At 48.2% G+C, this 23,167-nt stretch overlaps 1 protein-coding gene across 14 annotated transcripts in view; it reads left to right on the forward strand.

Moving 5' to 3' along the window:
• The window catches only part of JARID2 (jumonji and AT-rich interaction domain containing 2), a 241,473-nt gene that overhangs the window by 194,165 nt on the left and 24,141 nt on the right, over positions 1–23,167 (forward strand). For 13 of the 14 annotated variants that reach the window (XR_013829978.1, XR_013829979.1, XM_079932713.1 and 10 more), the window contains 2 exons: positions 775–951; positions 17,892–18,124. Coding sequence is in view for 12 of the 14 variants with exons in the window: in XM_079932713.1 (XP_079788839.1) it covers positions 775–951; positions 17,892–18,124 (410 nt within the window). In the remaining 2 variants the exon portion in view is untranslated. The remainder of the gene's footprint in view (positions 1–774; positions 952–17,891; positions 18,125–23,167) is intronic. The other variant, XM_079932714.1, reaches the window with a different exon arrangement.

The following is a 23,167-nucleotide window of genomic DNA, read 5'->3' on the forward strand; positions in this document are numbered from 1 at the left end:
TGTTCTGTCTTATGTTCAGAAACAAAACCATTTGGGGATAAGGAGGTTAAGGTGTGAAAGGAGTAAGGGATGTGTATGAAGAGGGTTTTTTATTTTTTTAAACCAGCCTTTCAGTTAGTGTTATGCAGGAATTTATTTTAATAATTTTACATGCTGTTAACCTGATCATCATATCACAGTAGCTTCCACATATATTGTGGTTTTTGGGAACCCATCCCTGTCATTCACCTCATATGAATAGGAGATAGTTTCCTTCTATAAGGAAATGTCATATTTTGTTTTCACTACTTGCTTCTGATTGTCTCTTCCTTCATTTTAAATTCGTTAGCTCAGATTTATACTTTTTAAGTCTAGAAAGTTAAAGACACAACCCAGAATAGTCTCTTGTCCTTGACGCCGTGGGTAGATTTTTAAAAATAAATTTTATTAATTTTTCTTGCTCAGTTCAGTCCTTGGTGGTTTTTCCCTTCCCTTCTTAGGAACTATTCAAATGAGATTTTTAAAATTTTCCTTTGTCATGTTTGGTGAATGGCATCATCCCCCAGCTGGGGGATTTTGCTTGAAATCTGTTAAAAGGACACAGATGGAGTTATATTTCCCGGGGCATGTTTGAAAAATAAATTAAAAATGGCAGTAGAGATAAATAGCTTTGTTTATCTGCTCAGTCATGAGGATTTCAGTTTGTAACGTAACGAATGGCTCCATGTGAAGTGCGCCTCTGGAAGGGGTGAGGATCCAGGCCTGTGTTTATGCACCTTCTTTTAAACCCACTAGGTTCTCCTGCGCTGCCCAACAGCATGGTATATTTCGGAAGCTCTCAGGACGAGGAGGACGTCGAGGAGGAAGATGATGAGACAGAAGACGTCAAAACAGCCACCAACAATGCTTCATCTTCATGCCAGTCGACCCCCAGGAAAGGAAAAGCCCACAAGCATGTTCACAATGGACATGGTAGGCCCGCTGTTGAATTTGGGTTAAAAAAGCTAAAATCCAAAGCTTTGGGTGAAACGTAGAATCGATCCTATGTTGAGAAGATGAAGGCTGCGGAGCTGGTGGCGAAGCTAGTTTTGGATGCTTCTTTAAGTACCAGGCACTTAGCAGTCATTGGTGTAACACAGTCCAATCAAGTGTGTCCTAGACAAATAAATTGTTAAGATGAGGATACATATTCTTACGTTTGCGGAGCTGATGATAAATTCCATAAGAGCGGCAGACGTAGGAACTGGAAGAGGAAGACGTCACATCTAAACAGAGATGGTCAAGATGATTTTGTGAAGACGCTATTGTGATCAACTTACTGTTGTGATTTTAGCAGGCAGAGATAGTGAAGAAAGGCAAGTGTTATCCAGTATGTGAAATCAAGTACATGCATATGTATTGTGAACTAGACTGATTTTTTTCCCCCCTCGACTGTTAACATTGTGGGGGAGGACACGTAGCCCACAAAACAGGAACAAAAGCGTTGAATGTGAGAGAGAAAAGTATAAATAAGTTGGCTGTGGAGAGTGCTCAGTGGTTTTTCAACAGGGAGGTGACTTAATTGGAGTTACATTCTGAAAAGATTAAGTTGGCATCAATTAAGAGGATTTCATAAAGGGAAATGATTTAAAGAAGAGGAAACACATTGACAGGCTGTAATTGTAGGCAATTACCTGGCCAAAGGTAACGAGGGACTAAAAGGTGATCATGGCAATGTAACTCGGAGGATATAAGTACAAAAATGTGTGGGTAGATAAAGAAATACTGCAGGGAGTAGGATTGAGAGAACTTGATGAGTAATTGGATTAGCATGGGGTGGGGGGAAGGAAGTAAGAAAAGACGAAAGAAAAGGAGAGTGGAGCAAAGAGCATAAGGTTGGGAGAGGTGATGGCCGTTTTCTGTGAGTTCTTAACCAGATTCTTTGCTCGAGATCATACTTCCATTGGGACTCACAGAGACCCTAGAAGGTCGAGCATCCCCGTCTACAAATGGCAGAAAACCAGTGCTGCCAGTAAGTGATTGAGGCAGAGGAAAGCTTCTCATTTTTCTTCCTCCACGGCTGTGCACTGAACTACTCCTTGTCTTTCTGGATCCAATGGGAAGTAGAGATGCAGGGCCAGCATTGCTTAGATGTGTCAGGAATCTGTCTCGCCTGCACCACTGTTGGGCATTTTTGCCTTGTCAGCTGAGTGATTATTCATCTGTCCTGCTTCCTGCTTGCTTAGGGCTGTGTTTAGGGGGCGCAGAGACATGACAACATGTGAGTTCAGGACCTGACGTTTGTCGGGGAGATGAGGTTAATAATCTCAGGCGTAACTCAGTATTTCTCAGCCTCCGCCTCTTCATCTGTAAGATAGGGATTAAGTGAAGTGTTTGTGTAGCCTCTGTTAGCTGTGTGTGTAGACATGTTCATAGTTAAGGGGTGGCTTCTCTAATTTCCTTTTAGTGGGTGGTCTTTCAGAAATACCCTTCGCGAGAGGGTGGATCGAGGGCTGTTTTCCATGAATGACAGTAAAAATATGAGCGTTTTCAGGATGGGTTCATCTACGTTTTCTCTTTTGATTCCATCTACTTACTCTACAGCAGAGTCATGGGGAGGTGGTCAGGGCAGGAGGTGTTTCTTGCTTTACAGTTGAAGAAATGGAAGGTCTGATGTCTTGCACCCGTCACCCAAAGTGGCAGACTGCAGTCAAGGTTTTTGAAATGCCCCCCGCGCTAGACACTACGCTATTGTAAGGGCGAGCATGTGAGCAGGTGTGCTTTGCGATGGGTCCAGCCTGTGCTGTGATGGTGGAGCTACCACTCTCATCTGGTCGACAGCAGCAAAGAGCCAGTGCCACAGGCCGTGGCCTGGGAGACACAGCTCTGCGTGGGTCTCCAGTTGTGCTGTTGCCACATGGCTTTCATGTCTTTGGAGGTTTCATGGCTTTAAGAACCCAAAGGATGGTAGTGCTTGCTTCTCTGCGAGGCCGGTGGAAGGACTGGGCTGAAGCCAGCTCGGAAATGCACAAGCCGTCGGGAAAGCTTCCCCAGTTTTGAGTGACCCAGAGGACGATGAGAGCTTTGTTGAAAAAGAGAAGTCAGCTTCGGAGGAGGCCAGGTTCTGCCTCAGATTCGGTATTTCAGAAAAACACTGAGTTCTCAACACCTAGTTAGCCGAGCTTACTTACCTGCCCTGTTCTGCATCCTCTGTGACGTGAAGAAGGCCGATGACAAGGAAGCAAACTGCCACCAGCAGGTTATTAAAGCAAGACTTAGTGACACTGGGGAGTAAGGCCCCCCGGCAGGAGGGCGTAAGGAGATTCCTGAAGGTACTGTCCTCAGCAGCAGAGATTAGAGGGCCATCACCCAAAAGTGGTAAAACGAAAATGTAATAATCTTTGAAAACTGAACATTTAGCTGTGAAATAGTGTTCCTTTCCCAGCCATTTCTAGATAATTGAAATTACACCGTAACACCAAATTGCATAACACACACGTTTGTTCCCCCGCCCCACCCCCATTCTGTTCCCATAAAGGTCTTTATCAGCATCAGCTAGTCATCAGGAGCTTTGTTTCCTGCCCCTTTTAAGGCTTAATTAGCTGTGCCTTGCTGGGTAGGCATTTAATTTCTCTGGTTGTTAATTTCCTCTTCTATGAAACAAGCAGGATAGTGTAGATGGTCATTCATTTGTTCCTTCATTTATATCCCGGAATGAAGAAATAGTTACTGCGTGTGTCTCGGGTACAGGAATCGTTACCATTGAGATCTGTTATGGTGGATGGTGGGCATTGCTGCGTGTTAAAGGGAAGGGCTTTTCCAGGATGACCTGATTAGCTGGGTGAAGATCCCTAACTAAAATTCTATTCCTGGAATCCATTTTTTTCCTCCCTGAGACATTAGTACCATTTTCAGATTAAAAACATTTATATCCCACCCTGATTTCATCTCCTTCTCATTCCCATCTATACTATATCTTCTTGTCCCTATTATGACCCACAGGAAACTTGGTACCCTGTTGTCTCCCGCAGAGTATGAGTTGCAGAATGGCAGCAGTGAACCCCAGGACTCTAGTGGTTTTCACAAGAATCCTCCAAGCAGTCAGGCTGGGATCCCTGAGAACTCTGTTTCCGTGATTAACAAACACAGATCAAACAGTGGCAGAATTCCCGTGGCAGCTTGCACTTGTCTTTCCTGCTTTGTTTTTACTGAGACCCTTTTCTTTGTAAATACAGAGCAGAATTTCTTGAAATTCCTTGTAATGGGATTTCATCTCGGGTACCTATCAGTTATAAAAGCGGATAATTGTTTAAACGTGACATCTGTCAACAGAATGAAACAGATATTCCTAAAGAGGGTTCACTTGTAATAGAACGTTCTCTGCGGGAGTACAGAAGGTGTTTACCTGGTCTGTTGGCATGGCATTGGGCCAGTGGCTTTATCGGTAAAGAAAGCAGATAGATGGTCGCTGATTATGTATATGAGGAAACTGCTTGGTCTCACCCAGGACCAGCCCTGACTGACTTCGTTTCTTCTGTCTGGAGTTCAGAGGGGGCCTCCTTCAGGTTCAGAAAACTGAACTTCTGCAGTTCAGGTTCAGAGAGCACCTGCAGAGCCCCAAGCTTGATCAGATTTGCAAGGCGCTGACGACTGCTTGCTTCCCAGTGAGCAGAGGCCGGTGTCAGAGGGCTCCTGAGCCATGAGGCCGACCACTTGGCCTTGCCGCTCCCCAGGATGGATGAAAGGGCCCTGTGGTGTGACACCTGTGCCACGGGGAGGCCGGGGATGCTCTTGTCCTCCTTCACGTGGCCCTCCCACGCCTCGGCCCCCTCTCCCTGATTTTACAGGGCACTTGGTGAACATGAGCTAAGAATCATTCTGGAGAGTAAAGTAAGTTCTCTGACTGCATGGGAAGAAAAGGCGGGGTACAGTTCGTGAATGAGATGAGGGCGTTCCTTTTCCCGGCCCTTGCCTTAGTTTTTGATTGACGGATTGATTGATACTTGCCTCAGTTTTAACTCCCTCATTTTCCAAAAAGTAAAATCTACAGACAGATCATCTCCGTTTCCTTCTGATTTTGGACTCAGGGGAACAGTGTACCGAGTGTGAAAATAGATTTTCTAACAGGGAAAACCTGGATGAGGCCACAATCACCACGTGGTCAAGCAGGTCCTCAGAATTGCGGAATTTTTCCACGTGAGAGAGTGGAGAAGCAAGCTGCCTTTGGGCTCTTCTCCCTGACACAGGATTTCTCTGGTCCAGCGGTGCTTGCCCCCGCTTCGTATGCTGGAGATGCCGAGGAGTGTCGGGAAATGCAGCAGCATCTGCACCTCCCCCGGGCGCAGCACCCTCACTGAAATGTGGGGAAATAAATGCACAGAAAACAAAATGGGGAAAACTAACTCTTTATTACGGGGTAGCTTTGGCCCCAAACCCTGATTTGGCGGCAGGTCCAGAGTTTTATTTAGGCTGTGTTGGTTTGAAGAAACGAGAACCCAAGCTGCCGATGGTGTCCTGCTTTATCTTGTTTCTCCCCTAAACTTGAACCCCAGTGAAGTAGCAGGTTCCCTACAGAGCAGGAGTGGAGCTAGTGGGAGCTGATGCCAGGAGAGAATGCTCGCTCCCCCTGCCCTCCCCGTAGGTGTCTAATGGGGCCTGGCTGGGGCAGTGCTCAACTTCCCAGGGATAGGAGCCCTGACCCCAGTAGTCCCCTGGCAGAGCCTGGTGACCCCAGGCACATGTTTAGTTGCGCAAACATTGCAGAGGACTCAGATGTTCTCATTTATAACCCACTGCGCATCCTAAGGGAAATGGATGTGTTTATTAAAATGCATAATCTGAAATGACAAGGATGGCATCACACGTGCTTTTGACCTTGCCTCAACACTCAAGGGTTACGGTAACAGTGCCTCCAGCGGCTTCCATTTCGATGGCTCTTCAGAGTTTCCAGAATGTGCTTCAGTATACAGAACCTCAAATGATCCTAACAGTAGAGCCCTTAGCTAATCTCTGTATTTGGCCATCAAACAACACAATCAAAACGTGGCTCTTGTATTTGTGTTACAAGTTGATATTTGAAGTGGCTCGGTTTTTGAGAAGTTCTCATCGTTGGTAATTGTTTTTCAGCAGGGTAAGTGAGGTAGGGTAGAGGAATTAATGCTTTTGTCTGGAATGATGCTGGCTTTGGTTTTTCCTAGGTGGTGAGGCATTCCTTAGCCTTTGCACAGGAGAACTCAGTGAGGGTGGGTTGTTCCCATCAGCCCCACGTTGTATATTCTCCACATGCTTGTTTTGCACTTAATGAAAAGTGGAAGGAATAGCAGAGACCACTGTTTCTTTGTGTGCTCCTCTGTTTCTGAAGAAGGACATTTCTCACAAGTCTTTTTTTTTTTTTTCCCACAAGTGTTTTTTAAACAACATGTTATCGGACTCCCAGCTGGAATAATTTCATTGCTTTTGGATTGACATGGTGGTGGGGGGGGAGTTGTGTAAGGGCCGAAAAGCGGTTGCTTGGGTGACTTCACCCCATTTCTGTCCTGTGATTGCCTTTGAGGTGCATTCAACAGCCCTTCTGTCTGGGCAGTGGAGGGGTGGGTTGTGTGGGCAGAGCCAGGGTCCCCCCATGTGCCACGGGGAGATGCTCTCCAGCTGAGGAATGCTTTTTTCTTTTACCTTCCACCCCTCTTCCATTTGGGGCCACTTGACCTAGTGGTTGAGATCAGGACACTGATGCTTGTCTGACCGTATGTGGTTGCAACTTCGGGCAGTTTTAGTTTTCTTATCTTTAAAGAGGTAGTAGGAGTGCTTTTTCATAGGTTTTTATTTTATTTTTAATTAATCAATTAATTAGTGGCCGCGTTGGGTCTTCGTTGCTGTGCGCGGGCGTTCTCTAGTTGTGGCGAGCGGGGGCTACTCTTCATTGCGGTGGCTTCTCGTTACGGAGCACGGGCTCTAGGCACGCAGGCTTCAGTTGTTGTAGCACACGGGCTCTAGATCTCGAGCTCAGTAGTTGTGGCTCGCGGGCTCTAGATCTCAGGCTCAGTAGTTGTGGCGAACGGGCTTAGTCGCTCCATGGCATGTGGGATCTTCCCGGACCAGGGCTCAAAGCCGTGCCCCCAGCATTGGCAGGCGGATTCTTAACCACTGCACCACCAGCGAAGTCCTTTCATAGGTTTTTGTGACTGGCAAGTGAGTCAATATAGGTTTTATTCCGATGTGGTAGAGAACACTGTATTGGCTGTTAACTCCACGTGTGAGTGAGAAGATCTTGAAGTCTAGAACAACCTTGCAGTTGATAAGAGAATCCTGGAAAGTTAGTACGTTTCAAATACCTGGCACGCAGTGAGGGCTGCCCGAGGGGGCTGCTGTTAGCACTGTGACGTTACTGACCGCATCTGAGGGAGTTGCTCCGAGTGTGGTAGATGGTCGCCGGTGACACCCGTCCACCAGTATGACCAGCCCGTCCCTGTTTCTTTTCATCTTGCTGAAGCGTTTGCTCTCTCGGTCCACGCGGGACCTTGGGGATATACACACACATCTAGGACTGCTCTGGCCCCTGGTAGTTTGGTGTGCGGACGGACACCTGGCTTTTCCATTAGGGTTCAGGAGTGGGTAGGGATGGCGTTTCATTTGGGGGTGATGAAAACATTTTAAACTTGTATTTTTGTGGTGATGGTTGCACAACTCTGTGAATATGCCAGAATCCACTGGATGGTCCGCCTTGAATGAGTGGATCACGTGCTATGTGAATAATAGCTTACTGAAGAGAACACAAGTCTGTTAGTAATGAGTGAGTGACAGAGGCACTCAGCACAGCGCCTGGTGCTTGACTGAGTTCTCAGAAAGGGGGTGCTGGCTACTGTCCTGTTGCTGGCCTCAGGCCCCATGACTCTTCTAAAGAACTGTGATACTCTGCAGTTCTGAAGAAATTAACGATTTTCAGAATCTTCAAACAATTTTGTTGTCCATACTTGCCTGGGGTACGTTTATATCATACATATTATAAATTGAATCTCTGAGCTGTTGACCCAGCTGCTCAGTGTTTAGTATTTCCAGGTAAATTCATCTGGCTTGTCTTAAGGGGACATTTTAGTCACTTGGGAAGTTGTGCTGTTCCCAGAGACTATACAGTGTGAGTATAGGATTTCCAAAAGTCATTCCTTTCCTGGCTGGGGGGGTTGGTGTGGTACCATAGCAGATCTACAGAATTTATTTGGAGAACCTTGAAAACAGTCCTTATTACAATACAAATATTTCTGTATTTGGTTTTCTGTACTAATATTTTTATTCTGCAAATAACCAATTCTTCTATAACTTGTAGAGTGGCTGTGTACATGGAGTGCCTTCCAGTTTAGCTCTTGTGCACACATCCAAGGTGTCTCTCTCCCCCGGTTTGTTGTGAATAGTCAGAGCTTCCTTGTTCAGATCCGAAGGTGGGCTAGAGTCTTGCCATTCACTTCGGAAGTGGTTGGCCTTTTAGAATTCATGTCCTTGAACGCAGGGCTCTATGAAACCCTGAGCTACAAAATCAGTTCATTCATTTGCTCTTCCAGAGTTGATGCTTGTCTCCCTCTGAGTATAACCCATAGTTCTCTGCTCTGTCTTATTTCTGGAGGGTGAGAAAGTATGAGATTCCTCTTGGACCACTGCCCACCCTCCCAACAGGCCCTCAGCCCAGGCAGTCAGTCCTCTGTCCCTGCCATGGCATGTTGGAGAATGCAAGAGCCATGGAGCCACCTGAATTGCGGACAGGCAGGGGGTCAGGCACCATCTGGCCATCCGTCTTGTCCTTTCCTTGGCTCCTTTGGGGGCCAAGGGGGCCAAGAAACCATTTTTCAATGACAGAAGCCATTCATTTGGATTGATGGTCTTTCTGATGCCCTGACCTTTGTATTCTCATAAAGGCCATGTGCCATTTTCACACTTTGGTGTCTGCAGTTATTAGGATCCTATGTAAGAAACGTGTTTAATTGGCAAATCTGTCTAACTCTGTCAGGTACGTTACATCAGTATCCATCATGTATTCACATTTCTAGATCTTGGAACCCTGGTAATAACCAAGTTTTTTGACAGGAAAAACATTGTATGACCTACAGAGTCAGGTTCTTACAAAGAGAAGAAAATCCAATTTGCTTTAAAACTTCTTTCCAAGAGATTTGTTTCCTGTTACACACGTAGCCGAAGTGATGAGATCTCGCTGAGTGGAAATCCCAGGGGCTTCCGCAAACTCCGTGTAAACCAGTAGAACTTGCTTGTGATGCTGGCGCTGGGTGCTTGGAGGCCTCTGTAGGTTTCAGCCCTTGCTGGGCTCCCAGCGTGAGTGAGATCCTCATGGGGCTTATGCTGACCTACGAGTCCTGGCTTTCTCTACCTTGACACGTGATTGCTGGAGCTAAGTCAGTGGAGCCGTTTTTACCCAGGGCAAACTGGGTTACAGCACTCAACACAGGCGGCATTAAAACCCTTTTGAACTGTTGGCACAGGTTGGCAGACACATTCCATTGTTTTCAGACAATAGTGACTCAAAGTTGAACTGGCTCCAGGGAGCAAGTGCGGCTTTTGTACAGTAACAAGGATTCCGTGCCAGCCGATTGATGGAGTCTGTCTTCCCCGAGTCAGGACGCCTTGTAATGACACGAAGCTTACATTTAAATATCTGGCTGCAGATCAGAAACGTGGCTGCTTCTCTTTGCCTTTCTGTAGCACAGTCTTCTCTATTTACAGCGATTCTTTTTTTGTCCCTTCGATTTGTTTTGGGGGTGGGACGGGTCTTATTTTAGGTAATTTGGGGGTTAGTCCCACGTTCAGCTTCCTGCTTCTTCTTTCCTCCTGTGCATCGTGTGTCTGCTGGCAGACCTTCCGGCCCAGCTTTCGGTAATGGCTCTTGTATTTCTCCTTCAAGGTGAAGGTTAGATGTGCTGGGTCATCTCAGGATATCATAGGACTTTTGCCAGATGCCAAGAAAGGAGTCCTCTTTCCTGCTCACCTAATAAAAGACTTGCTGTCATTCAGATGAGGTGCCGTTGGCAGCACAAATAATTAGCACGATTGGGGCGCCCGGCTCTGGCGGGGGAAGGGGGCAGGCAGAAGTGCTGCTGCTGACCGGTGCGCTCTGTTGAGAGGGAGTGACTGTTTGCACATGTGGGTCTTTGCTGTTACAGCAGGCGCTTTTAAGAAGATCCAACTTGCTTGTATTTGCACAGCTCCTTTCTCTGAAGAACGGATAGCATTTTACATACTTTATTTTGAATACTTTAGCGATTCCTGGAGGGCAGATAAGGGCAGGCAGCTGGTTTGTTTTGTAGTTGTGGGAATTCAGGCATAGATGTGTTTGGACCTGGTGGCTAGAAATCGCAACCAAACTATCCCTGTCCCTCCAAGAGGTTGTGTATGGAGTGAGGGTTTTAAAGACCTTATGATCAGCGTTTTATCGACTGCCTTGTGGATCCCCCAGGAATCTCGTCCGGATCTGTGTGGACAGAGTCAGGTGGGGGAACACCGTTTAGTACAGACTCTGGAGCTGTAGACGTGAGTTCCTCCTTGGAAAGCATCGCTTTCCACCTTACAGATGATGGCGGGATTTTGTTGGTGAAGATGTTTCTAAAGTGCCTTCTTGCCCGTTTCTTTTTCATCCCTTTCTGGGAGCAAACCTTACCTTCTGAAGTGACCCTAAGTCAGAATACCAGCCTTTGGATTTAAAGGTTTTGCTTGCTGTGGTGTGGAAACCCTTGTCTACAGACCATTTAACTTTCAGAGTATGTATATACAAATCAATATATTTGTCTCTGTTCATTAATGCAGAGGTGTTTGTATCTGAGTACAAAACAATTTCCTAATATGGTTCACCGTGATAAATGCTTTTTTCCTCTCCTTAAAGAGATGAGTCCAATTATTTCTTTTAATTGGAGACAGTGTGTGTGTGTCCTCTGTACATCTCGAACTTTCTGTCTCTTATGTTCACAGGGTTTAGGCTTTTCCTGTGAGAGTGAATATTTTTTCCTTTCCCCTTCTCTCCTCTTCTGGAGAATCTTACAAATTAAGACAAAAGATAATTACTTGGAGGAGCAAAACTGCAGGTTCCCACGACACTTAAAATTAATGAGCTGTTGAGGACAAAACACACCTCGTCTCAGGCACCATCATCTTCACCTAACAAGCGCCCCCCCATCCACCTCCCAGTGACACGTGAGTTGGCTTCTTGGCTGTGTTTGCCATTTGGGTGGACGGCTGCTGTAAACAGCAAGGCGGTTACAGAACGGGGATTCCTTTGAGAACTCTCCCTTTGTTTGCAAATCAAAGTTAATTTGATTCCATTTTTAATTTTTGTATTTTTGAAAACCTTCCCCTTTCCCGATGATCTGATCAAAATAGTCTTTAGTGGAAACTTGTGCTGCAGTTCACAGAGCAGCCGCTTCGGTTTATTACGTGAAGGGCGCGTGCCTCCCTCTTGCCTCTCCTCTCTGTGATCAGGGTTCCCTTTCCCCACAGTGTTTTCCTAGGGAGTCATTTTTGGTGTTTGTGGTGTCAGAGCTCCTACAGGGCATTAGAACAGAAGCAGAGTTGTGCGTTCTGTTTCAGGTACAGATAATGACAGTGAAGGCTCTGTCCTCCCGCCCCCAGATCTCAGAAAGATGTTGCTGGCTAACCACAGTGCCAGCTTTTAACTAAGCTCCTTGAAGTCTCTTTCTAGCAACTGGCCTCGCCCCCATGGTTCACCTGGAAAAGAAAAGAGTGACAAACCGTGAGCACTGGTGCCCTGATGCCCATGTGGCATTGACCCGGTCGTGGTGTGGTGATCCTTACAAGCTAACGCTTGCCCACTGCTGCCGCAAAGATCCTTTCTAGACTAATATCTTCTCACTGAATCCTCCAAGTGACCCTATGAGATAAGTAGTTAATTGGGAAACTAAGGCTTGGACAGGAAACCAGTCCAAGGTCAGATAGTTAGCAAATGATTTATCTGGATTCAACTTTAAGTAGCTTCATTTTAGAGCCTGAGCTTTTTGGGGGCTTTGTAGGTCTAGGCATAAGTACAGGGGCCCTCAAACCCTCTAGTAAACCACGGTGTAGCTAATAACCACGGAAAAGGTGATCCAGCCTACTGGTTTCAGGCTTGTTGGTCTCAAGACCCATTTCTGCTCTTAAAAAACTATTGAGGGACCCCAGGAGGCTTTTATTTTGTGGATTGTATTTATTGATATTTACCATATTAAAATTAAAGACTGAGGTAATTTAGAAATATTTACTCATTTAAAAATAACACAAACCCCCATTACATGTTAACACAAAGAACATTGTCATGTAAAGGGACAATATTCCAAACCCCAACAGTTAACAGGAGAGGAGGGTTGCATGATTTTCCATTTTTGCAGATGTCCTTGAAGTCTGGCCTAGGAGATGATGGCTAGATTCTTAGGTCTGCTTCTGCATTCAGTCATATACGAAGAAAATCAGTCTCGGACAAAGAGGTGGTTGGAAGAGGGAGGAGCCTTTGTGAAAATTTTATTCTTTGATTTCACACCCAGACTCAACCAGTGGTAGTTTCTTCAGGGTCAGTTGTTACCATCATCTGAACCCACATCGGTGAGCTTCTCCTGCTCTGTTACGTTAACATCCATTGGTTTGCCTTCTCCCTCGAATGGCTCTCTGACCCACACACAATTTTGTAATGTCTTGTATTGATTGTTTGAAAATAATGGTTCACTGGGTTATCCACCCCTACCAGTCATCGGCACCTTCCGTTACGCTGTTTCAAAGAATCTTCCCTCTGCACTGAACTCATCAGGAAAGTCTTTAAGTGTTGAGAGGCCGTCGAACTCATGGTGGCAGATACACGTTTTCCAGAATTGTAATTTTTGCCTGAAATCGTGAATTCTGTCGTTGGCAGCAAACATTGTTACTTTTTCCTTGACAGCCTCACTTTATTCATTTTTGAGAAAATGGCTGACAAATAACTGCATCGGTTGTCCTTTCAAGTAAAAATAGCATTCCGTGAAAAAGCAGCTAGCTTACAACTTGATCTCACAAGTGCTTTTCCCTAGGAATAGTCGTCATACTGGTATTCAGGAGAAATGCCTTATGTGTGGTTCCTTTTTTTTTTAAAGTAAATTTATTTTATTTATTTATTTATTTATTTTGGCTGCATTGGGTCTTTGTTGCTGCACTCGGGCTTTCTCTAGTTGCGGTGAGCGGGGGCTACTCTTCGTTGCGGTGCACGGGCTTCTCGTTGTGGTGGCTTCTCTTGCTGTGGAGCACAGGCTCTAGGCACGCGGGCTTCAGTAGTTGTGGTGCGTGGGCTCAGTAGTTGTGGCTCACGGGCTTAGGTGCTCCGCGGCATGTGGGATCTTCCCAGACCAGGGCTCGAACCCGTGTCCCCTGCATCAGCAGGCAGATTCTTAACCACTGCGCCACCAGGGAAGTCCTGTGGTTCCGTTTTTGTCACACAAAGTATGTGTATTCCAGGGTTGAGATTTAATACTGTTAACAATTCTATCGCTTTATCACTTTCCAAAGTGAAACTGTCTTTTTCTTTTTAACTGCTAGTAAATGGTAATGAAGATTACCAATATTTGTTCATTTAGTTTGGCGCCACTGCATTGATTTGTGTTGAATTTTGCTACCTGTTGACGTTTTCTTTTGGTTTTGTTCTGTTTTTAGTTTTATGGAGATGTAATTCACATATCATAAAATTTACCCACAGTGTACAATTTTGTACTTTTTAGTATATTCACAGAGTTGTGTAATGATCATCACAGTCAACTTTAGAACATCTTCATCGCCTTCACCCTGAAAAATCTGTACCCATTAGGAGTCATTCCCATTTTCCTGAACCCTCCCCAGCCCCTGGCAACCACTAACATACTTTCTGTCTCTTATGTATTGGTCTAGTCATTTCATAGGAATGGAATCCTATAATAGGTGACCTTCTGTCCTTAGCTTCTTTCACGTCCCATAATGTCTGCAAGATTCGTCCATGCTGGAGCACGTATCTGTTCCTGATTGCTTTTCATGGATAGATGACACCCCATTTTGTTTAGCTAAATGCCAGTGCATGAACCTTTGGATTTTTTCCCCAGTTATTAACTATAGTTAATATTTCTGCTCTGAACATTCATATACATGTTTTTATGTGGACATATTTTTCATGTCTCTTGTGCTCATACCTGGGAGTGGAGTTGCTGGGTCATATGGTGACTCTGTTTCACATTTTGAGGAACTTCCAGATGGTTTTCTAGAGTGGCTGCACCATTTTACATTTCCACCTGCAGTGTTTGAAGGTTCCACTCTGCATTCTCACCCACACTTGCCTTTATGCATCTTTGTGAACGTAGCCGTCCTAGGGGATGTGAAGTGGTATTTCATGGTCATGTTGGTTTGCATTACCCTGATGGCTGATCCACCTTTAGCCATTACCATCACTGAAATGTTAACGCAGTAAAAAAGGTAAATACTCTCAGGATAATTAAGAAAGTACTTTTGACCTAGGGGATCCCCTGAAAGGGTCTGTGGGTCCCCCATGGGTCAGGTCGCTCGTTAAGCTGGTAGAACAACGAGGGCTGTGGTTTCAGCATCATATTTTTCCTTGCTTGGCCAGGACGTTGGCACTGCCTGTGTTTTCCCATGAAATAGGATATTGGGAGGCAGTGGTAGGCAGCCGGGTCGAGTAGGAGGTTATGGTGAGTCGGCTTAGGCCTGCCCTTGGGCTGTATTGAAGCCCATTCTTCTATTGCATTTGCGGGGAGGGTGGGAGGCCAGAAGAAGAGCTCTGGCCACAATCTGCGTGTAATAACCTGAGACGGTCCCTTTAAAGAGGCAGCAGCAGTAAGGTCTCCCCAGTGCCGAGTGCCTGCCGAACCCAGACAGGGCACTGCACACTCTCTACGTAGGAGTGTGTGGTTCTCAGCCTTAGAGAGAAAACTGAGGATTTACACAGCTTGCCCAGGTGCAGGCAGTAGGGCTGGGAATTGAGGCACTCATACAAGCTTGTGAAAGGGAACCAACCCCCAGAATAAATTTTTTTTGTAACCAAACAGAGAAGTAAGTAATTCTAGTATTAGCACACTGCTCATCTTGGTGGCAGTAGCAAAGGTCAGGAAAGTATGGAGTATTTAAGATTAAAAATAAAAAGATGAAACTTCCTGTGCTTTGTTTCAATAAAGGAGCTATGTTCACTGCCTGAGAAAATTGGTGAACGGTCAAGAATTGCCTAGATTCATGTTCCTTGGCTTGATTTTTAATCACGTTGAAGTATGACTTCTTATGGATGTTGCTTCTAATTTGTCTGGAAGGCGAGTGCAGATAGCGCCAGCTTGGGTATGATGAATGGATTCTGACAACGTGTAGTTAGTTACACTTAGAATAAATGCCAACCATTTGAAGCGCTCCGTTTTTCTGTAACAAAGTAACCAGCAGAGCCTTGCACAACACGGGATCATATACCGTATTTTGCTGTGGCGTGGTCCTTACGTCCGTATTGAGCATCTATTTAGAGTGTGTCATCACTGGGGCTGCGAGCAGCTTTAGAGATCAGGGCTCACAGCCCATCCAGATACGGAAAGCGTGAATCTGTGCGTTACACCACATACGGTGTAATAACAGGTGCACTAAAGAAGCAAATCTAAGCGATCGAGTCAGAAACAATTAGGGGGAAACTTAGAGGAATGTCATACCATCTGAAAATATGTTCGGATATTTTTTCTTCTTCTTCTTGCGGGGTGCTGCTGGCTGCGTGTAAGAAAGTCCCCACCTCTGACCAGCTTCATGGGAGAACATTCGAAGCTAAGAAACTTAAAAAGTGGGTTAGCGGATTTAGCAACATAACAGATGGAAAAGCAAAAAAGAGGAAAATATTTGCAATCTACAAGGCATAAATGTAATTTAAAGGCCACTTAGACAAATGGGGGGACAAAGAAAGCATTGATGGCACTGGGGAGGGCGTCCTTGGAAGACATACGTTATTGTCTGATGGACCAGTGGGAGAGGGGGTTTGCCTTCTGAGTCTTTAAGCTTCAGGAAGAGGTTTCAACTCAAAGGAGGCGGAAGTTTTTCTTTACAGCTGCCTGGTCCTGTGGTGACTTCTGCCTGGCATTCTGCAGGGCCTGGTTGTGGGGTGGGTAACCTTGGAGTGGAGGTACCCAGTGGGTGGGTGGGCACAGTGACCTTTTAAGGCTCCTTCTGTCAGGAAATACTCCAGGAGCCTTTTTTTTTTTTTTTTTTTTTTTTGCAGTACGCAGGCCTCTCACTGCTGTGGCCTCTCCCGTTACGGAGCACAGGCTCCGGACGCGCAGGCTCAGCGGCCACGGCTCACAGGTGCAGCCGCTCCACAGCATGTGGGATACTCCCGGACCGGGGCATGAGCCCGTGTCCCCTGCATCGGCAGGCAGACTCTCAACCACTGCGCCACCGGGGAAGCCCCAGGAGCCTTTTTAAAATGACAGCCGCAAGGGCTCACTGGCTTCCCTGGCTGTTCCGCGTGGAGCTCGTGGGGCCGGGCAGCCAAGCATGGGGCATCCTTCCTCCTTCCCTGGAGAAATAGGCCACCTGCCCAGGGGGTTTGGGATGCGGGTGTGGGGGGACCTACGGGAACCAGAGAAGCAGATGTGAAGGGCCTGTAGATGTCGTGGAGGAGTGCCGGGCCCACCAGGTCTTTCCTGGAGTGCGAGTCCCGGCTGTGAACCGAGGAGAAACCTCAGGGCAGCAACGTGATGAAGTTTACTGTAAGGACCCTGAGCATCGCTGTTATCTTCTCAACTTCCTGAAGCGGGTTCGGGGGTGTGCAGCAGGCACACAGGGAACCAGCACTGAGCGCAACCTGGGGACCAGGAGGGTGGGCCTGGGAGGCAGCAGGGCCTGGGCTCGGCACTCGCCTTCCATTGGCGTCCTCTGTAAAATGGGCGTGAGGACAAGGTCCAGTCCCTTTGGGTTCAGAGGCTGTGACTTCCTCGCCTGACCGTGGCCCCTGGGCTGTCGGCAAACACTTAATACTTGTATGTGTGTTGTGACTCCTGGGGTAGAAACGGGTCCGGCTCAGAGCGCCTGTGCCTCTCTGTCCCTCTTCTCTGGTCACTGAGGGCTCAGGTGAAGCAGCTGTGTCCTGACCCATATCCGTCGGCAGATCTGCAGCCTTAAATGCATTACTTTAAACTGAAGAATATGTTCTTTTTTAGGATCCCCTGTATCTTTATACATGAGGTGGTCCTGTTCGTGGAATGTGACTGTTGGTTTCTTTTTTTTTTTTCCTATTAATTAATTTATTTTTGGCTGCGTTGTGTCTTCGTTGCTGCGCGCGGGCTTTCTCTAGTTGCGGCGAGTGGAGGCTACTCTTCATTGCGGTGCACGGGCTTCTCATTGCGGTGGCTTCTCTTGTTGCGGAGCATGGGCTCTAGGTGCATGGGCTTCAGTAGTTGTGGTGCGTGGGCTCAGTAGTTGCTGTGCACGGGCTCAGTAGTTGTGGTTCGCGGGCTCTAGAGCGCAGGCTCAGTAGTTGTGGCACACGGGCTTAGTTGCTCCGCAGCATGTGGGATCTTCCCGGACCAGGGCTCGAACCCGTGTCCCCTGCATTGGCAGGTGGATTCTTAACCACTGCACCACCAGGGAAGTCCCTGTAGGGATTTTTTTTTTTTTTTTTTTTGGTAGGGATTTTTTTAAATGGATTTTTCAGTGGTTTCAACCAAAGCAGATAGTTCCTAGGATGTGTTTATAACAAAAAGTTATAAAAAAGTTATATTTTTTGGTCTCTCTGTGTTTAGGATTATTCCTGTCCTTCGTGGTGGTTGTTTTGACTTGAGGTTGGGTCTTGAGAGCGTGTGAGATGTGATGTTTGTCCAGAATGTTTTCCTTTTCTTTCTCCTTTTGTCTTTGGGGGATTTAGGGTACCTGGCAGCAGGCAGCATCCTCTGTAGTGACTTTGTTCTTCCTCTCTCCTTACTTTCCAGTTTTCAATGGTTCCAGCAGGTCATCACGGGAGAAGGAACCTGTTCAGAAACACAAAAGCAAAGAGGCCACTCCGGCGAAGGAGAAGCACAGTGATCCCCGGGCCGACGGCCGGAGGGAGCAGGCTTCCACGAGCCACCCCCCAGCGGCCCCCTCCGCGGGCTCCTCTGCCAGGGGGCTCCCCGCTCACCACCACCCCCCTCTGCATCGGTCGGCTCAGGACTTACGGAAACAGGTAAAGCCCAGCCCTGCCGCCAGGGGATCATGGTCTGGCCCAGAGGGTGCCGGCCTTCCTGCCAGATGCCACCGCCGTGTTTCATCAAGTTAACTGAAGGGGGAATGTGAGTAGTAGCCTTGAGAGATCCATCTTTCCGGAGCTCAGAAGGCAGGAAGGGATGCTCAGAGGTGAGGGGGTGACCTGGGCACCGAGGTGCCAGTGCACACGCCTCTCCTACCATGAGGATGCATTAGGCGGGGCTGTTGGTGGGTTTGCATCCCTCCCCGGAGGGTGCTGCCAGCACCCAGTGCCACCAGCAGTGGACCCTCGCTTGCTGGGATGCCCTAGAAGGGTAGGGAGGGACCACTCCTTCGTTACCCCTCCCCTGCCCCAGCGCCCCGGGCACCAGGTGAGGCAAGGAGTCCTCAGGTGAGGCCGGGAGCCACAAGTTACCTTGGAACAGGCCTGCACATGGCCTGGAGTGTCCCCTGTGCTTCTTGACGGACACGTTGGTGGCTCGGACACGTTGGTGGCTCGCGGCAGGACTTCTGGTAGGCCTCCAGGCGGTGATGAGACGGGTGCAGCCGCGGGGGACACTTACTCCGTCCTGCGCCCTCAGGGTTAGCGGAGGCTGCACACGCTCTGCGCCACCCCCACCCCCACCCCCGCCAAACGCCCCGACTTCGGGGTCACATCCAGAATGCAGATCCTTTGTGGGTGCCTCTCCCTGCCCTTGGACAGAGTTCTCAGCACCTGGGAGGGGGTGTGGAGCTCGGTGAGGCTCTCACCCGGGTCCAGTGGCATTTCGTTACGCGCTCTGCTCCTGTTCTCACTCCATCTGAGAGTGGGTGAGCCATGGGGATCAGAGATGCGCTCTCCACACTGGGAATTCTGTCACATACAGTTAAAACTTTCCTTAGAATAGACTGAGGACTCTAATCTGGAAAGATTGATTGATTCTGGGCGAGGCGCGAGTGGCCTGGAGATTCCCTGATGCGCACCATTGTGGAGAGAACTAATAGATAGATAGATGGTCACTGTGGTGTGAAGGTTGGAATGCCTCCTGTGGAATTGCTCTTTCTCCATGGTCTTTCTCATTCTTGCTGCTGTTGGGGACCATTGTCTCTGAACATGTAGCTGTATGCACGCACATCCATAGCATTGTGTGTGCACACGTAGTCTTAACCTTTAGCTTTCGAATATCACTCAGTCCTCCAGCTGGAGTGGACGAGGCAAGAATCCTCCTGTTTAATGTTTCTACGGTCCTCAGGTTGCCACTTAGTGCTTCTGAAGTGTCATCTTGAGATTAAACAGGTGGTTTTTGCATATTTTAAACGTTGCCCACTGTTCCAGAAACACAAACCTCACGGTTTTCCTCACAAGAGTACCTGAGCGTGATTGTGGAATTGGCCGCCCCTGAGCTGGGTACCCGCTTTTCAGGACATAAAGTACAGGAGGCAGCATCCCTTTGGTGTCTTGAGTCCCCATTCCATTTCCAAAGCTGTTGGCCGGACAGGCCTTTGTGCAGAACTTTCCTCCAGATCTTTGCTTATGAAAGAGAACAATTCAGAAGGGGGTCTAGAGAGGGAGGGGATCCATCTGTGGAGCAGGAATCTCAGTGAGGAATGAATGTGTGACTTTATTCACATAGAACCATAATCTCTCTCTCTCTCTCTCTTTTACACGTGAGGCTGGATTGAGTAAACCCCTATCTCAGTTGGTCCAAGCTCATCCTCAGCCCCCAGCGCTTGCCCCTCAGTTCAGGATTTCCCTTTGTAACTGAACAAGGGGAGTTCTCGCAGTTGGAGGTGAGAGTTGAGGGGTGTAGAAGGTACCCCTTCCCTGGGATGGGCCCATCCCCTTGACCCACAGCAGGCTCACGCGGCCGCTTTTACACGCAGTGTAGAAGATGGAGGGGAGACCTGGGTGGCAGGGCAGACTGTCATCTGAGTGACTGTAGGAGCCTGGCTGGCTTTCTGGGTTCAGGTCTTGCAGGTGGGGTGTAACCATCCCCATCCCACCCCCTCCTGCCTGCCCTCCCTCCCCTGTCTAATCCAGCCGGGTGGGATGACCCAGGACTCCCAGGTCTAGTTGGGCTCTGACCACGACCTTCACCCGAGACTTAAGCTGTAATAGTTAACCTTCCTGAGCCTTATTGTTCATTTGGAGCCAATGATGCCAACCCTTCTCCCAGGGACATTGTGAGAAATGAAAGGATAATTTTGATACCATCAAATCCCATTAGTTAAGTACTCTAAGAAAAAAGACCAATAGAAGCCCATTGTAGATTCCTTTGTAATGGCCTGATGCAAGTGATTAGAATCTGACCTTTCATCTTTTCAACTGCATAAAAGATGGGAGGCCCAGAGAATACTCGGATCTGTAATGTCAGATATGATTAATTTTTTTCTGTCGGCCTGAAAGAAAAGATCAGTGATTGTACGAAGTACAGCTGCCAGGGTGGAGGGATGCCCTATGTAGGGGTGCTGCTGAGAAGTGACCATGCCCTGCTGGCCCCAGTGCACCGAGAGCTCACTCTTCTTGCTGGGACCTTGCCTCTCACGGTGCTGGGTGGGGTGCTCAGCTTCATAAAAGCCCCGGCCTTTGAGACTCAGAGCATGAGAACTCAGTGTGAGGGGCCTCCCTAATCCTCCAGCTTTTATTCTCCCAAAGGCTCCAGGTGTGCCAGGTGACAGCCACACATGGGTAGCAGCCCTGCACCTGCCCTGGGTGATGATTCGGATGTGTGGTAGGTGTCGAGTGCTTCCTTAGAACAGTACATACGTAATGCGCAGTAAAAATAACAAATTGAGGATGGAGAAACAACCATTCTTACACCTAGAGAGGGTGTGGAGATGTTTTCCAAGCGTGTCGTGAAGAGGCTTTTGCAGACAACTGTGTGTGGTTGGTAAGCCAGGATGTGGAAGACGTGGGTGGTGAGGCTGCCCCCGGCTGGCACACCTCCCGTTCTCATCTGTTGCGCTGAGGCTGAGCCGTAACGTGAGGGAGAAAACCACCAGCTTGTGTGGCAGGGCAGACACACCCGGCGGAGGGTCTGCTGGGCTGTGGCACCTTTGAGGAGAGGTTTTCACACTCAAATGTATGGCAGCTGGAAAAAGTCTTGGCCTAGTCGGATGGAGAGAGGAGGCCGAGCTGTTCAGACCGAAGAGTGAGGCGTATTCTTTAACCTTCTGGAAAATGAAAAATGGGCATCCAGAGAGAAATGGAGAGACTCGCCTCAGCTAGAAGAATGTGGAAGGTCTGACCGTGCTCTTCATCAGGTCTTGCGGGGAGTTTGAACTGCGCCTCTGTCACGTGGTGCTTGTGACTGGGTCAGGTGGCCTGCAGAGGGGAGGGGGCAGGTGCTTTGGGAAGGTTCGGGGCTCCGACCAGGACCAGGTGTTCCTTTCGGAGAGCAGGGCTGCGTCAGCCGTGTGCCTCTGCTCACTAACTTCCAGGTGCCCGCCACACCAGCAGGCCTGCCTTCCCTGTCCGTAACTCGCTGCCTGTCCAGTGGACTCTGTTCATTTAGGCTCTTTTGCTATTTAATTTGAATTTTAAAGTCCAAATACACTGTCCCCAACCAATAGTGTTTCTCTTGGGCACCTTTGCTGCTGCTCTGAGAGGATGGGCAGAGCCACTCGACTCAATGACTCCCTCTAGTGGGAAATGGGAGTTTGGTAGTTGACTTTCTGGTTGAACTGAGGACCGCTTCATGTCTGTGCGACAGGGGTAACCTGAGCTACAGGTGCCAGGTGGGCGGTGGTGGGTCAAGACACCCCACTTCCTGCAGAGCTGGGTGACAGCTTTGGGGTGCAACGTCAGAAGCCCACACCTGAGCTGAGAAGGAACACCTTGAAGAGACGTTAAGTTATTCAGCTGAAGGGCCTTTATTGCCCCCCAGAGGGCTCTGCCTCCCGCCTCCCGCCTCCTGCGTGTTGATTCTCCAGTGAATTACAGTGACCCCTCTCCCCGTGTCAGCACTTCCTCCAGATGTGTAGAGTTGAGAGCAGGCCCGTGTGGTGGGCTGGCCAGGTGACCTGGGCGCGTGTTGAGGTGAAACAGTGTTGGGCTCTATTCCATGGTGGAATAGAGCGGTGGCTGGGGAGACGCCCAGTGTGAAGGTGAGACAGTGCCTCGGTCCATAGCTGTGTCTCCTTTGGTACCAATTACTCATTGGACCCTGGAGGCAAGCACAGGCCAATGACTAGGCGTCTGTGTTTATAGAAATAGGTAAATAAGAAGATGATCTTTTTGCCATTGAAGATGGTGAAATAGTTATGCAGAATTCCACCATGTGAAAATTTGGAATTTCCTGTACGACAGTGAGGCAGGAGATCAGGTGGCCCCGAGAAGCCGGACTGGATTGACTCGGGGCCCTGCGCCGTTCCTCCAGGTAGAATCTGGGAGAGTGGAAGCCTGGCTTCCCGGCCTCCTGCAGGTGCACAGCCGTGTCGGGGGAGCGCAGAGCTGTCGGGGACTTGCACACACTGAGCCCCTTTCTGCATCCTCACCGGTTAGGTCAGAATCTGGATGGGGGAGGGCTTTAGACTGGAATCAGCATTATTTTCAAGCTCCCCAGGGGTTCTCTGGGCTCCCGGGTTTGGGAGGCACTGAACCTAAACCTCAGCAAGACATGACGGCTGGCGGTGGGCTCTGCCGGCAGGAGCTGGTTGGTGGTGTCCGCTGTGCAGTGGTTGCCGTTTCTGCTGGCGATCCTTATCTTCAAGAAGGGATTAACGGTGCCCTGCGTCTGCTTATGTGTAAGTTGGGTGAGAGTCGGAGCAGCCCCCACAGAATGAGGGCTTCGAGGGGTGTCTTCTCTGAAGATACAGATCCCTGAGCATCTTGCTGATGGAAAACTCTTTCTGTGAGCCTCTGCAGGGTTTTACTGTTTCCTTTAGTTTTTCTAAATGGTTTGTTTTGTTTTTAGTCAATGGATATTTGCATTCCTCACTGTACATCCTATTCCAAATTAGTGGTACTTATCATGGAAATTTTGTCTTTGCCCCTGCCCCTGGTTTTATAAATTTGTTTTTAATTTCTTGTTGCCAGGCTGCT

Source organism: Stenella coeruleoalba (genome assembly GCF_951394435.1).
Source record: "Stenella coeruleoalba genome assembly, chromosome: 10".
Lineage (NCBI taxonomy): Eukaryota > Metazoa > Chordata > Mammalia > Artiodactyla > Delphinidae > Stenella > Stenella coeruleoalba.